The sequence below is a fragment of the Oreochromis niloticus genome, linkage group LG18, assembly GCF_001858045.2.
Source record: "Oreochromis niloticus isolate F11D_XX linkage group LG18, O_niloticus_UMD_NMBU, whole genome shotgun sequence".
Taxonomy (NCBI): domain Eukaryota; kingdom Metazoa; phylum Chordata; class Actinopteri; order Cichliformes; family Cichlidae; genus Oreochromis; species Oreochromis niloticus.
Window position 1 is genome coordinate 10,605,231 of NC_031982.2, and position 16,304 is coordinate 10,621,534.

The 16,304-nt window shown below is 43.5% G+C and overlaps 2 protein-coding genes across 2 annotated transcripts in view; one reads left to right on the forward strand and one right to left on the reverse strand.

Moving 5' to 3' along the window:
* Positions 1-499: 499 nt before the first annotated feature.
* selenof (selenoprotein F) lies at positions 500-7,542 on the reverse strand. Its single transcript, XM_005476019.4, has 5 exons — positions 7,426-7,542; positions 4,761-4,928; positions 2,243-2,306; positions 1,752-1,801; positions 500-1,634 (listed from the first exon to the last, which is right to left on the reverse strand). Exons 1-5 carry the CDS (start codon positions 7,471-7,473, stop codon positions 1,503-1,505), a joined length of 462 nt encoding a protein of 153 aa, XP_005476076.2. The 5' UTR covers positions 7,474-7,542; the 3' UTR covers positions 500-1,502.
* Positions 7,543-7,809: 267 nt separating this feature from the next.
* hs2st1a (heparan sulfate 2-O-sulfotransferase 1a) overlaps positions 7,810-16,304 on the forward strand; it is a 29,802-nt gene continuing 21,307 nt past the window's right edge. Inside the window, exon 1 of the mRNA XM_003437788.5 lies at positions 7,810-8,432. Coding sequence (XP_003437836.1) covers positions 8,309-8,432 — 124 coding nt within the window. The 5' untranslated portion in view covers positions 7,810-8,308. The remainder of the gene's footprint in view (positions 8,433-16,304) is intronic.

The following is a 16,304-nucleotide window of genomic DNA, read 5'->3' on the forward strand; positions in this document are numbered from 1 at the left end:
AAGCAACCAGGCAGATATCTAAGCGCTTAGAAACTTACTGCACCTGGACTCAGGCTGCCCACTAGGCTGACTGAAATCCACCTACATTGTGCTGGTGCCCCATCTTCAACTGGTTCTGCTGTCAAAACCATCAGCACCATCAGACAGCTGGATCCAGTCCAGTATCAATGGATCTGTAACTGTATCTTTATTTTTGGTGTTGACATGGACACATCTCTACTGAAACCCAAAATAGCAGCTGAAAAAAAAAAGTTTTTACAGTTTTATAATAACAAAAAAGGCTATTCAATAAGAACAAAATTTGTAAAGATAAAATACATTTTTTAAAAACAGCAATGCATCACATGACTGATGTGATGTCATAAATGACCACTAGATGTCAGTAAAGTCATACCTATGAATCTAAAACCTGTACCCACAGTACAGTCACATGTTTGGTGACTACAAATGACTTAGCGTGGAAGTGTCTAATGGAAAGGACACAGCACCGAGAGAAAAATCATCAGTGACTGTTTATTGTTGCATATTTAGACCATCACCTGGACATAACAAGCTTCCCAAAAACAAATCCAGTTCCTCTTTAAAGCAGATGATACAGAAAAAACAAAACACAAATTTACATCAGATCTCACATCCCAAAACTGGTTTCCTGTGAGCTCTTCACTAATGTGTGCCTCTGCAAAGATATCTGCACTTGGAGAGGATCTAGAATTTGTTCACTCCGACTACAAATGCGATCAGTCGCAATGTTGAGCATTATTTAAAAAAAAAATTGTACAAGAATATCAAACAGACAGATAGGGGAACAGGAATTCCCACATACAGACAATACAGTTCATTATGTGCAAGGTCGTTTCAAACCTAAATGTGTGATCGGTACTTAATGAGTAAAACTGAACTGAAGCTCTCACATTATCCTGTTTAACACTCTCACGTGAACAGTTTGGTAAAATCCAGATGACTCGTGATTTTCAGATACAAAAAAACAAAACAAAAAAAACCAACAGTCATACAGATCAGAGATTCAGAAACCATCTATCAAGGCCAAGTTGTGTACAAATTGGTAAATAACTAAGACATCTCAGTTCACACAAAATACAAATCATATCTGCTCACTTGCTTCTAGTATTCCCCAACCGTGGCGAGAGATTTTGATGAATTTTTTCACGTCTCCTGAGTTTTTCTGCCACGAGCTAATAAAACGGAGATGAACCAATTTCATTTGTGGTTACTAAAACGTGGGAAATCAGATTTACAGCTGCAAGAGTTCACCTGTTACCGCAGCAGCCTGATCGCAGACGAGTTATGAATGACTATTTGTACGAATGTGTCAGAGCACCACAAACAAAATCCCTCTCACCTGAAGGTGGAGGCACAGACCTCACAGGGAAACTATCTGCACAGCTAGATTCGATTACAAGCAGTGAATAAATCATTATTTGTAATTTGGGGAAACTAAGTCTTCCAAATTATGAAAAACAAAAACAAAAAAAGCCTCCTGTCTATATTCGGTCCAACTTTTCGCTCAGGAACTCCTCCACGCTGTCTGTGTTCCACTTGAGGATGCTGAGTTCTTCAGCAATGTTCCCGTTGTCGTCCAAAAGCTTTAGTACAGGATCCGAGCCTCTGACGTACTGCGGGGAGAAGAAAGAGAGGCTCATTTGATCAGCATAATCTGGTTTACATCTCCTGAGAATAATTACTGTGGCGAACAATGCTGGTACATTAGCAACACGATTCATCGTGGCTACCTTGATCTGAAGACCCTTGAACATCTTCGGCTTCTCACTCCTAACAAAAGCTGATGGGAAATGGAAAAAGAGACAAATGAGTCAGTTAACTCTTTATATTTTAGCTCAGAGGTTTGGAATGAGTGACTACTGCAAAACATCCCAGAAATAGAGTTTTAACAGCAGAAGAGACTGTTGTAAACACAGGAGGGACACAGCTGAAGCAAGCAAACGACAGACATATGGCACAAGTGGGGCTCCAGACGTCTGCGCACGAGCTGAAGCGACTACACCGCTGCAACCTGATACTGGGTTTAACCACACGTCTCCATGTGGGAGAGACAAAGGATAAACAAATGCTTCAAAAGGCTGTTTGAAAACAGTCCTGCTGGCATTTTAGTGCTGTTGTCCCTCCCACTGATTAAGAGACAGACTCACACAAAGGAGCAAGATCAGTTTCAGTTAAAGCTGTTGTTCCAAAACAAGTAATGATGCCTCAACTGAGGACTCACCTTGGACTTGAGGGAACCTCCCCAGTTTTCATCCACACACCTCGAGGATGGCTCCAGCGTAGAGCTGCACAGAGAGAAACACAACGTGAGGCAGTCTGAGAGATTTCCTCCCAACACATTAATGCCTGCACACAGTCTGAGAGGACCGAAGCTCCGCTGGGGGTGGACTGTCTGCCCGAAGGAGTAATTTGATTCAGGCAGACTGATTCATAAATGTGTCCGGGCGACTCCTTGGGGGTCATTAAGCTGTGAGCCTGTGCATATGGAGTGGGGCTGATGGATGGCGGTTTGTGCAGGGCTCACTTGTAATCAAACCTCCAGCACCAACACACAATAAGTTAGAGGAAATTGGAGTGTCACAGCAGTATTTCAAGGCCACGCTCTCCGTGTTGTTTTCAAGGAGGAGAGTGGTAAATGGCCTGGTTGGCCGGTTCGCGCAGCAAATTAAATTACGCATGCAAGGCTAAGATCCTCTCCTGTTCTCTCCCCGTCCTCCTCTGTGTGTCTGTAAACCATCGGGCACAGCTTAAATTACATTTCCAAGCTTTTCATTTTACCACACATGGCAGATCAGAAGATCGGTGGAAAGTCACGACTCGGTTGGGAGCGGAAAGCAATGATGGATTGCTTTATCCAGACCTACTGCAGCATTTTAACATTTCAAAGTGTTGTTAATTAACTACCGCCCCCCCCCCCCCCCCCCCCCAATCAGTGATTTCAAAAATGAATAAATAAATAAAGAATCATAGTTTAAAAGCTTAACTTTACCTCTGGCATGTCTTAATCTAATGGTTATCCTGTCAAATAAGCTGACTTAGAGGTCAGCTTTGATAGATCATTATGAATGCCAATAAACAAACTCATCTGAAGAGATTAGAAGTTTACAGGAAATATACAGATGATGTATAATCCATGTTTTAACCCACAAAGTTCCAATTTGACTACACAGCCTCATGAAGTCTGTCTCTGGTTGTTTGACTCTAGAGGTCATTTTGGAGCTTTGGCAGTGCTTATCCTGTTCCTCCTTGCCCAAAGAAGCAGACAGCTGTCCTGCTGCTGGGTTAAGGACATCAACCGCCCTGTCCAGCCCTCCTAGAGTAACTGCCTGTCTCTTAATTTCATTAACACCAAAGCAGCTGAAGCTGATTAACAACCCCTTCAGCAACTTAACAGCAGATCAATATCCCAGAAGTTTAACTGACTTGATGCTATACTCGGATTAAAAAAAAAAAAAGTTCCTTTACTTTTTTGAGCAGTATATAAATGAGGATTATTTGGAAGTGAGAATTTCGTAAAGGTACTCTAGTGTAGTTTAATAATAAATCGAGCTGGAAACGAGCACAAGTCCACTTTAAAGTTAAGAAAATAAGGCCTCCAGTGTTACCATCATCAATTGTGCACCACAGAGGTCTGAGAGGCTCTCATAAAGGTTTAGCTGTTCTACAGAGATGTAATACATCATTCACACCCAGAGGAGCTGAAGTGCTGCTGCATCCAGGTGGTCTGCAAAGAAGAGCACATTCGAAGATGAGTAAGCGAAATGCCCTTCCGTGCTCAGTGAATCTTACTAATCGACCGGGCTGTGCAGTAAGCCATTTGTCCGAAGGCTTTAACAATACGGCGCTGATGGCAATTGAGACGCTGAAAGGAATTCTTAAGGCAGATAATTGTCACCGTCTGAGGATAAAAATGTGCTTAGTGACGCTGTCGTTTCCATCGGAGACCTCTGAGTGCAGCGAGAGATGGGCAACTGCTCTTCTAAGTGACATTTTCACTCCAACGCCGAAGAGGAGTAATCTCTGCTCTAAGTGTCTGTCTGAAACACAGTTATCATCAAGAGGTGTAATGAGGTGTGTGCTGCACATTTCCAAGGTGCTGTTGCTAGGATACCACACACAAGCACACACACACACACACGCACTGGGGGCCCTGCTTAATCAAGGAAAAATTACATTGTTTTTCCACCATCACTTAAGTCAGTGCACAGCAGAGAGTCCTCCCAAGCGAGCTGTAATATCCGGGGCAGCGAGCATACAGTAACTTGCCCTCACTGCTTACAGACAGGGTAACACCTGACACGCCGACCCCGAGCTGAGGTTAAGGAGCCTCGACTTTGAACATCTGAGAAAGATTGAGACGGACAGCTATTAACAGGTTGTGTGTGGCACAGCTGCAAACAGTGTCAACCGGAAGGCTGGATAAAGCTCGGCTGTTTTTAGTAGCAGTTCGAGCGTTGAGGGACATGACCCTGTCAGTAAACGTGACACATTTCGACAGAGGTCCTGTAAACCCTTCTGCTAACAGCTGAGGAACAGAACAAAATGTCTTCTTTAAAACTAAGCATTCATTCATAGCTCAAGACCCCACAGTTAAGAAAACCTGAATTTATAATTTCACTGTATGCTCTTTATTTAACCTTGGTTCTGGTTACACTTCATCTACTCTGATTGAATGTCCTTGTATCACACTCCACGCTTTCTGTCGACCCGATCCGTGAGCACTCCGTTTTTCTCTTTACCTTGCGCCCGTCCATCTGGGCCTCCTGCTGGCAGCACTGCCGACAATTAGGCTGGAGCTTGGCGAGGCTGAACTCCCCGAGCAGGTCACAGGAACTGCACAGCAGGTTGCTGGAGAAACCCAGCTCCCTGCAAGCCTCAGACGAAAGATCGGCACCGTATGCCGACAGCTGAAGGGAGGTAAAAGGACAAAGAAACAAACGTTTTCATAAAGGGCAGAGGTGTTAGGTTCCAACAGCACAACTACAACTAAAAAGTTCAAATTAGCAACTAATAAGTAGGTTGTCGTGTAAGATTTTAGAGTACTAAGACAATTATGCAATCTCAAAACAAATTTAGATATCAGTGCAACTGGAAAAAATATTATTAATTATTATTCTAGGCAACGCTGAATTATATTATTGAGTAAAACCCAAGTATATACTTCACCAATTATAATTTGTAGCTTTTATCCAAAGTACACTCTAAATGAGTACCTTGGGTATTAATACTACTGTCACTCAGGGAACATTGAGTTATCTGTGTAATATTTGTATAGTGAAATAACCTCAGTTATTTAAAATGTGCTATAGTGCTGTACAGGTTACACAAAATATACACTATACTTAACAGTCACTAAACCAACAATGTGTACACACCAAAAATCTAATAAAACAAGTACATAAGACTGTTTGCAGAATAAAAGCCAGGGTACAAGCAAGAACAAATGGGTTTTTAAAAGCGTTTGAAAATGATAGGGAGAGCAGGCAGCTCTTTTGTGAAAAGGTAAGTTGTTGGAAAGATTAGGAACCAACAGTGAAAAGGTTCTATCGCCTCTGCTTTTAATCCTGGATCTAGAAATATCCAAGAGCAGATGGTTTGTAGACTTCAGTGCTCTGACAGAAGTGTAGGGTCTCAAAAGTTCAGTTAAGTGGGCGTCAGACCATTGAGACTCCTAAAAACGACTAATAAAATATTAAACTGAATCCTGAAATGGACGGGAAACTCTGCCAGAAACTCTTATACCCACTGTCAGCTCCTACATAGTGCAAAATTATGTCACATGATTTTGCACCATGCTATATTTCTGTATGTCTCCTTAACGTGACAGAGAGTACCACCTAACCTGACAGTGTGTGTGGTACTTTCAAGCTCAGGCTTCACACTGCTCCAAACACTCTGTTTGTTTGGTTTTTTTCTCCATTATTGGCTCGGTATGCTGTCATAAAGCAAGGATGCCCTAACATGGTCGTCTCAGGCAAGCAGCTCTGGCTATGAGCACAGCAGCTCACCTACCAGCTGATTAAACATTTTGTCTATGAGGGGCAGCCAATCAGAAGAAAGCTAGCTTAAAGGACGGGCTTTTATCATCAAAGGATGAACTGGGTTCTCCACCAAGCCCCCAGTATAAGATAAAATAAGAATAATTTTAAACTGTAAATGATGTATATTTACTCTAACAGAAACAAACATAAAATCACGCATTTCATAAGCCAGATGCCTTTGATTCTGTATGCAAGATTCCCAAAAGATCCTAACACACCAGTTTAAAACACATAACAATAATCTGAAGTAGCAAAAGTCTGTTGCGGAGGAGGATTTCAGGGTTAGATTGCCTGAGTCAGCCTGTGAATAACAGACCACCGGGCTGCTGTTTGTTAATCAACTTTGTCAGCTATCCTTGAAGACACCACCGGCAGGAAAACGTGATTCGCTTTCGCATCAGTGTCCTCTTACATTTGATCACCCCACAAACACTTTCATATTTGCGTCGAGGAAGATCTCATTCTGATGATTGTCTCCCTCTAACTTTAGCACGAAAGGTTATCTTCTAAATAAACTACAAGATTTTAAACTGTTGTAGTGCAAACAATTGTAATTTCCAATGATTCTGTGTGTTTTTATGTCAAAGGCTTTTGCTTATATTATTCAATAGACTGTAGTCAACAGGGTTTATGAAGGAAGTTATATATAAAATGACCTGTTCCACAAGCATCTTTATGACCCGGCTTTATTGTACCCACTCTATGATCGACATTATAACCAATCCAGTCATTTTTAATATCGTTATAGAAATATGATGTTATATTTCTTGCTATTTGTGCTGCCATCTTGGCTACATCTCACTCTCTACAAAGAAAAAGACACTGTTAATGTCAATGATGCTTTTTTTTTTTTTTTTTTTTTTTTACCTAAATAAAGAGCACGTAAAAACTTGCAGATTCTACCTTGTGACAGAAATATTCTTTGTAGCTCAAAACGACTGCATATCATTTATAAGATGTATGTTTGATAGAAAATAAATCATTTACAACAGTTTAAATACTACCAATCACTTTTCAGCACGACACCGGCACTGAGAAGCGCTCAGGTACAGTAAATTTAGTACACAGGAAGTCTTCTCTTTGTCATCGACTTTCTCCTTAAAATACACAAGACTCGAAAAAGTAACTACATAATGAGTAGCAAAAATCTAACAAGCACATTATAAAGGTATCACTTCCCCCGGGGCTCGGTGCTGTTTTCAGGATAAGCCACGTCAGTTTGAAGCTCCGGGTGCAGCAGGATGTGGCTCATTAAAAGCTGAACCTAACGATCGCCAGCAATCAGCCCCGCAGCCGCTCACACTCACTGTAAGCAGCTGTGACAGCGGCCAGAGCTGCCATTTCTCACAGTTAATAAACTCACCGTCTGTAACAGCGACAGGAGCCACAGGAGATACACCTCTCCCGACATTTTGGAGCCTGCTTTGTTAGCGAAAACTACTATTAGGACCTCTTTATTCCACTGAAGGTCGGTCCGTGGTTGCGCCTGTCTGATAAACGTTAGTGATAATCATTTCTGACTTAAAAATTTTAACCTTTAATGATAAAATACCTACAAAAAGCTTAGTAAGCATATTGTGTAAATATTTGAAGTAAAAATAATATTTCTTTTTAATTTTATGTTTTTTTGTATTTTGGCATAAACCAAGCCAACCTAAAAAAAATTCTTCCTCGCCCCGGTCATTTCATGGTTGCTAATGGAAGTGCGACCCCTGGTGTCCAATTCCGGGTCCCACAACGGAAAACGGTCCAATCCGAGAGGAAAAGGCAGAGAGAGTCGACGAATGGGAGGTCTCTGCTGTGTGGTGGACTGTTAATACACCCAATGGCCTGAGTGGTAGTAACAGTGTGTCCGTGGTGCGGCTGTGAACACACTGGATGGGACGGGACAGCTCTGTGTGGGGGACGCAGGCGACAGCGGCTGGTGCCATCGCGAACACATCCCGGAGGGACAAAAACGCACTCTGGAGAAATCTCTAGGGCTTCACGACCCCTCCTCCCGCTCTGTCGAGATTTAACAGAATGAAATAACCAAACCGAGTTTGAACACGTCGCGTTTGAGGTAACCACAGGATCTGAACGCTGGGAGATATCCACACACACGGAGAGCGAGAGAGAGAGAGAGGGCCATGCACACACTCTCAGCCGCTTTGTAACCACCATCGTCGCTGCTGTGTGTGTGTTTTCGGTGTCTCCTCCTCTTCCTCTGAGCATGGACTGACCATCATCTATCTCTGGATGATTTGATGGGGCTGCTCAGAGTCATGATGCCGCCCAAGTTGCAGCTTCTGGCGCTGCTGGCGTTCGCAGTGGCCATGTTCTTCCTGGAGAACCAGATCCAGAAGCTGGAGGAGTCCCGGGGAAAGCTCGGTAAGTTTACGGGGCCCTCCGATCCTCTGATCCCGTCCTGTCAGGGACCACTGCAGGCCTGTGTGTGAGAGTGAGGTCCCTGTATAGATGTGGGCATCACCTTTGTTTTGCATTTGGGTCAATCAGAGCTTCCAGCACATATGCTTCACATGGTCCAGACAAAGGTTCACAGTCAGGACGTGTTTTCGTATCTGGGAGCTGTCCTGCTGAACTTTGCATGACTGTGAGGCAAAAATATTGAACGACTCCGAGTATGTGCAGTAAAAGCAGTGCATGCAAATTGAGTCAACCTCTCATCTCATTTTATGCAGTGCAGCGTGAGACAGAAGACTGGGGCGCTTTTTGTCCCTGACTTGATGCATAATGGTGTTTACACAGTATTGTTTTCATTGGAGGTTAACCTGACAGGTATTCTCTGCCCTTATGATTTGGCCTTTCCATTGTTGGAGTTGATGCAAGTGATGAAAATTGACCTTCAGAGTTTCCAGAAGTCCAGCTAGAGATCCAAGATTCCCGACTTTACTTTTTTTTTAATCAAACACAGATAATCAGCAGAGATTTCTTCTCCCTGGGAAATGACTTAAATGTGTAAATCCCCCAGCTCTCTGTCAGAGGAATCATCAGCTAATTTAGAAAGATGTGGCCGTAAACTGCGCCTGGGTCGTGATGGTGCTCGAGCCAGGCTGTAAGGCCAGGGCGGTGAGTGAGGAATATATCCCAGTGTTCACAGGGCAGAAAGCAGCTCTTCGCTTAAAGTACTTCCTAGTAATATTTTGTATTCATGGGGGACACCGCACTGCTGCAAATCCTCTCATGCCCCCATCACCAAACTCTTTCCTCTGATTGAAACGTGGCCGCCGCTGCCTTCAATTCCCCTCGCTGGCTCCCACCAGGGGCTCAGTCCCAGTAAAGATCTGGGACATTGGAGGATTATCTCTCTGGTGCTTCCACTTTGGGGATTTTTTTTTTTTAAAGCCATGCAGACACTGTGAGAGTGCAGCCAGCGTACCTCAGGGGTTCACACCACATCTATTTGAAGGGAAGACAGCCGGGGGACCTTTTGACATGTGACAGCGGGGAAAAGCACAGGTGTAATTCTGTGGCAGAGGTGATGGCAGGAATGAATTCAATCCAGGCGAGGCGGTTTGGGGTCCTGATGGCGCATGGGCTGGCTCAGTCACGCAGCTTACAGTTAAAACTGGTGAAGAAAAAATCTCTTTGGCATCCTTATACAAAGAAATCTGTAATAACATTTCACTATTTTGAAGTTTAAGTGGTCTGAGAGGGAGCAAGACTCCCACACCTCCTCTGAGCTGATTTTAGAAAGTCTAGCCCACGACAAGGGACCCTGTCCCATTACAGGTCTGTTCAGACCACATCATAGGAGTATTAGAGAGTTCTATAAAGAGGGAAAAAGGTCTGGGTAGTAAGCGAGGTGAAGTGGCAGACTGGGTTAAGTAGAGGCGTGAGCTGTGACCTTTTTTTACTCCATAAAGCATGTTCACTTCTCCCCTCGGGTGAGAGCGGCTTTTCTAAATTCCTACCTCTTTCTGCTTTGATGGAGTGGAGAAATCACTAATGTTATTACTAAAAGTTTGAAAAAATGTCTCTTAGACTTTGAAATTCTTGGAAGGGGCGCGCATATTCTTCAACTCAGGGCCCATAGAGATCTGCAAAATAACAGTTTAAGACAATACAGATATTTTTTTCTGTTTTTTGTTCCCTCCTCTGCTAGGGAACAGGGGAAATCCAGGTTTCAGATCTTCATCACATTTTTTTTCTTTTTTCTTTTTTTTTATTGGGCAAAATTGATCTCGGTCTTCTTTGGTGATACGCCAGCATCACTCATCAGATTTATCATTGCATCCCTGCTCTCCCAGATGTGTTTATAGTTCAGCAGTTTAGAATTAAGTCAGCTGGAGCTGTCCTGGGAAATGTGTGCAAGCTAAATATTCAGATGTATCCTCTATATATTCAAGAGATGGTTTCCGGGTCAAAAACAGCCATGTCAGGATGGCAATGACAGCATTTAACAGTAAATACACAACTGCAACCTTCATCAGTCAGTTGTTCAGAAGGTAAAATATGGCCCATGTAACATCCCAGAGCTGTGGGTTACCAGCAAATCCTCACTTATATGTAGTAAATTAAGATGTATTTTCAGGCAAGAATTCCATTTCACCTTCTCAAATGAGAGGTGTTTTTTTTTTCTTTTTTTTTTCTTTCTTTAACACTTGTGTAACAGCAGTTCGAACATCTGTGGGTTTTTCGAAATCAGCTCCAATTCCACTAGTGAGCAGCAGGTTTACCAATGAGTGGATCGACTCATGAAGCCACCTGAATATTTTCTGCTTTGATTTCTGGGCAGAGAAGAATCATTTGAGTGCGTCGCCTTTGCTTTGGGAAACTGAGTAATATACTGATCATTATGTGTGTATGCCGGTCACGTGTTTTATGGCACATGCTCTGTGGTCACGTCTCCTTTGTGTTACTGACTAGAGGAGGTGGTCTATCTATCAGAATGCCGGTGGTTCAATCTCTGGCTCTTCCAGTGTGTGAGTGGGTAAATGAGTCATGTTGTTTAAGAAGTGCTCACACAGAGTAGAAACGTGCTTTGTAAGAAGCAGGCCGTTTACCATTTGTCAGCCCAGGCTGACCTCAGAATTTAAACACAGTCCTCTGAGAGAGAACGTCATGCAGCTGTTACCCTGGGAAGGATGTTATTTCAGCCTTGTTGATAGTCAAAGCTGTCAGTATTTTTCTTTGTTGTTTTTTGTGGTCATAACCAGCACTGGCTAAGTGGTTCTGTAGTGTAGAGGTTTACGCATTTGTCCAATGAGTGAGATTCCTGGTTCAGTCCCAGGAGAGGCACAAATCTCTCGGAGGTGACTCCTGGTGACTAACAGCAGCTGAAAGTAGCTTTATCAGCACTACCTTAGCTTGGCAGGCTGAAGGTGTAAAATAAAAAATATTGTAGTTTCATATTTATATCGCTTGTCTTTGGAAACATATGTATGTGTGTGTGTGTGTGTGTTAGGGGACTTTTTTGGAATTCACTTTATTAATGAGATTATATGACATCTGCTGCAGACCACAACAATCTGCTTGGATTTAAAAAAAAAAAAAAAAATCTACTAATTAGATGTTGACAGCCTCAAATCCTGGATATGAAAGTGGACCTATTATACTCACTTCATTTTGTGTTTATACTTTGGACTCTACTACAGTAGATTTGCATGATTCCATTAGTACATAGTCAGCTCAACTCGACTCAGTGTTTAGGGTTTTCCATTTGGTGATAGTACCTGGTATCAGGTTCTTTTTTACTACCTGCTCGGCCGGGGTTCCAAGCGAGCTGAGTAGAAAATGTGGCGTCACGCACATTTGATGGTACTCAATTGTAATGGAAAAAGAACGAAACCAAGTCGAGTAGGTGCTCGAGTAAGTGGAAGAGACTCTTCTGGTGTCTGAAACAGACTGTTCTAGCTCCTCTTTGAGAAAACGTTTCTCTGATTGGCTGCCCTTCATAAACAGGTTTGTTGGTGGGTGGAGCTTCTGTGCTCACAGCCAGAGCTGTGATACCCATAAGAGGGATATCTCTTCTCGCTGACATCACATAGATCAAAGAGTAGGATAAAAACTGTCTGAAGCCTGAGCTTTTGGCTTACTGGGATTACTTTCACATATACTGACCTCTGTGTTTAAACGTGTTTAGCACCGCAGCAGTATTTATGTGTCTGGAAAAAAAAGAAAGGCGTAATAGGTCCACCTTTAGGGCAAATGATTAATTGTTAGATATTATCAGATGAGTTGATGTTGGAAGGCATCCTGGCCAGGTTATAAACAAGAAGCACTCAGAGGATGCTAACATCTGCCAAGGCAGCTCACTCTCCCTGTGCTATTTACTTTTAAGGTAATAGTGTTCTATTTTATATATTCTTTATTTTTCTTTGAGCTCTAAGATGTTTGTAGTGTACTAAAAACTCAAGCAATGTGCAGGCTTTTGTTATTTGCTCTTTTTTTTTTTACCCATTTTAATACACTTGACATAATTTTGGGGGCAATTATTTTTCATATGTGTGGACATTATAGACATGCAGCACTTATTATTAGTGTTTAGTCATAAATATCAAGTGAAAACAGTTTTTGATCACTACTTTATTTTGTTTTCCAAAAGAAAACTCATTCAGTAACACTGTAGACATATTCAAATTGTTGTGTATTTAAACAGTTATTACCTGTTACTGTAATGTAATTAACAAAGTCATAATAAAATAAAATGATAATTAGAATCATTCCAATTCAGTGACAGTAAGAAACGTCTTTTTAAATAGTCCTATAGGACTGTTTAATCACTTTGACCTTCAAATGTATCTGTTGACCTTAAAGGGAGGTCAGAGGTCAAATGCAGCATGATATATGGTACTTTCCATATGTGGACAGCACACACCACACTTCTTCAATCATAGTTTCTAAGCTATAAGGCTTGTTGCCAATTTTTAACCAATAAATCATTAAGTTGACCTTGAAGACCTTGGTGAATGTAAGCTAACTTTTAATGGACTGTGAACATAAGCTCACTCTACACTCCTACAAAGATTTAATGCAATTGTTCAAAAGTTTTCGAGCTATCGTGTATACAGGCAGAATGACACGCATGTATGCAAACCAAAAACCATGACCTCCTTAGCGGAGGCTTAATCTTAATTGAACAAAGCTGAGATTTCCCATGTTGGAACAATCAGGAGTCCTGCAGGGATAGATGGCTATATTGGTCTGTGACATAGTTTACTGCTGCTGTAAAGAGCTATACTTTACACCCCGGGAAAACCCAAACACGCGCGCACGCACACACACACACAGTCAAAGCTGAAACACAACCTGAGAGGCCTTTTCCCTGACCGCCCACCACCACGAGAATCTGTTGACTTGGCAAAAAGCGGTCTGATGGATGACTGGACTCGGTGGACGTCTGTATAACGGAGCTCTGAATTATGTGCTGCATAGCCAAATAGTTGTGACTGATGCTTTCATGTGCTGACAGACAGCCAGGGGGCCGGTCACATTACCAGGTACGCCTGTTACAGATGCATCTGTGCGACAATGAAAAAAGAAGGTGGGGTCTAAATCTAACTGAATATCACAAATGAGTTTTAGATGCAGATGGAGGGTGCAGGGGGGGATGTTTGAAAAGATGAAGATCTATGTGACCGTGCCGTGTCACGCTATTACTTGTTCACTGTGAAATTTTTGTGGGATTGAGTAACGGAAACATGCTCCTCACAGCGTGGGATCGAATTACGCGGCATCCAGGTTGAATCATTTCTCCCATTAGACACCACCCGCAGGGCGGACAAGCTGTGATTTGTTTCCAAGCTAATCTTCATCCCAAGGTTTCACTTAGAGGAGCTTCCTGAATCACAAACATGCTGTTGTGCAGCTGTGTGTCCCGCTGTGGGCCCCGATCCATTATTCTGACAGGATTCCTCGCTCCGGCTTCTCACCGGCTCGGCTGCCGAGCGGGTCAGCGGTAACGCAGACGGGACGTACAGGGATGGATGGATGAAAATAAAGTTTCTGTAATAAAGAGCCACACAGAGAAGCATCCAAGGCTTCACTCTCCCCGTCAGAGTTGTCATTAATTTCCTCTCAGTTCACGCCTGACCTTGAAGAATATCACTCTGCTTTGTTCTCAGGTTTGAGACTGAAAATCAGGAGTAATGTTTCCCTAACAGGAGACAAGCGCCCAGATTTAATTCAGCAGGGACTGGATCCTCTCCAGAAGTTGAGAAAATGCAATGAGGTGGTTAAAAGCGAAAGCCAAACGACATGTTTTTTTGGAGGTTTTTTTAAATCGCCTTGAACCAGAGAGAATCTCGGGCTAAAAATGACTGATGGTGACAAAGATGTAAGTGTAAATCGTTGCTGGGTTCACAACACAGTAGAATAATTTTTATTTGTCAAAACTGTGAGTGCCTCCTTATTTTGTTGGAAATGTCTTGATGAATGGATAGCGGTGCCTTTCACTTTCAGGAGCACTTTCTTCTTCTCCCATCTTTTCTGGCTGAAAGCATGTTCATTACATAGCTGAGTGCATCATTATTTGTGCCTGTCCTTGCTACCTTGCTTTATAAATTGAAGCCACGCTAAACGTATTTTCCTCGGGGAGAATATTCATAAACATGGAGTTTTCATCGTGGAGAGTTTCGGCTTTTCAACAGCTTCTATGCTCGTTTTAAAGGTTTTTAGATCAATCAGAACCGAGCCGTGGCCGCGCAGCTATATGTGGCAGTTTCATTCTAGGGTTAGATAGTGAGGGCTGTGGAAACAGACACATTTCTTATTAGGGTGTCACCTCATGGCCCTTGTAACTGGAGACAAAACAAAAAGACCTCTTCAGCTCTCTGCCCTGCAGGCCATGTGAGGGTTGCGTGTCTCCCAGCAGGGCACATGCTCAAAGACTTTCTTTTTGTCTTTTTTCTTTCCCCCATCGGCATCATCGCTTTTTTCTTCTTTTTTTTTGCTGGCCGTTACTCACCCTGATTAAAGGAATTCAATTTCCATCTGTTGCGTGGTGATATTCAGTTCCAGACACAAGCGGCTCTGTGATGAGCTCTGAAGAGAGAAGAGAGATGCTGTTGAATGCAGAAGAAGGAAGCCTCGCGCTCATTGTCGGCGTGTTTGCAGAGCTGACGCGAGACGTTTAAGCATTCATTTGTTGCCGTAGCCCATCGCTGCGGGGCCCGCCTTTGAATTTGACTTTGATTGTTATGCCGGGCACTCACAGCCCACCCTTACACTCCAGCGCTCAGGGAACAGGGGGACGTGGTCAGGAATTTGCTCTTGGAAGGACATCGGTCAGGCACCGCTACCCTGTCCTCACGCACGCCCTCGCAGACTTTAATTAGACAGCCTGATAGCTTTCTGAGCCGGCCTGCCTCTGTCTCCTCATCCTGCTGCTTATGTTGGAGATCGAGCCGCAGTTGGGTTTGAATCGTCACTCTTTTTATGTCTCCCTTTACTCCTACGTGTTTGTCAAGAGGGTGTCAGCCGGTGTCTGTGAATCACTCGACACCAAACGGTGGCTTCCTTTCTAAAGTTAATTGGTGACGCGTTGGCAGCGCTGAACTAGACCCGTTTCTTGCCACGGCTCCAGGTGCAAACCTGAACCTCCTGAACGTGTCAGTTCCAGCTTCTCTTCATCTCTTCTCGTCCTTTCTTTGGCTATGCCACTGCGATTCCCTTTGAACTCTCCCTGACACCATGCATCTCTGTTTTTAGCTTCCCTAAAGGGGGGAGGGTGCATAAGTCATTTGCTTTCACTCTGCACCTTGGCATCTGCTACCACAAGCAGCCAGTAGCGCCTATCGCCCGGACCTGCCTGCTCAGTCACTCTCTGATACGTGCCATTTGAGCAGCTAATGGAGAGGAGCCCGCTGAAGGGATGGGCATAGGTGTCAGGGATGGATTTGTTATGGGAGACAGGGAGGCAGAGTGTACTAATGGTCATACTGGGCTTTTTGCTGTATTGTTAGAAGCAGGCTCTGATTGAGGCTGAGGATTTATGGCCCCTGGCGTGCACTTTGTGCGACAGGAAATGTGTTCCTGCAAAGTGGAGCACGCAGCAGCAACCGGAGCCGGCTCTGCCTTTGCTGCCGGAGCAGGATGACAGACAGGCTAATCGGGGTGTTATGGACGGTTTCACACCCTGGATGTAATTGGAGGCTGTTCTAGAAGAGCAACCCACTCTACTACCGCCCCGTCACTCCGCTCGGCTGGCCCGTCCCCAGTACTCCCTCCCCACCTCCTCTCAGGCTCTTCCCTCCTGACCGTCTTCATATTTTCCGGCGTCACTCCCGGGGAAAGGTGTCA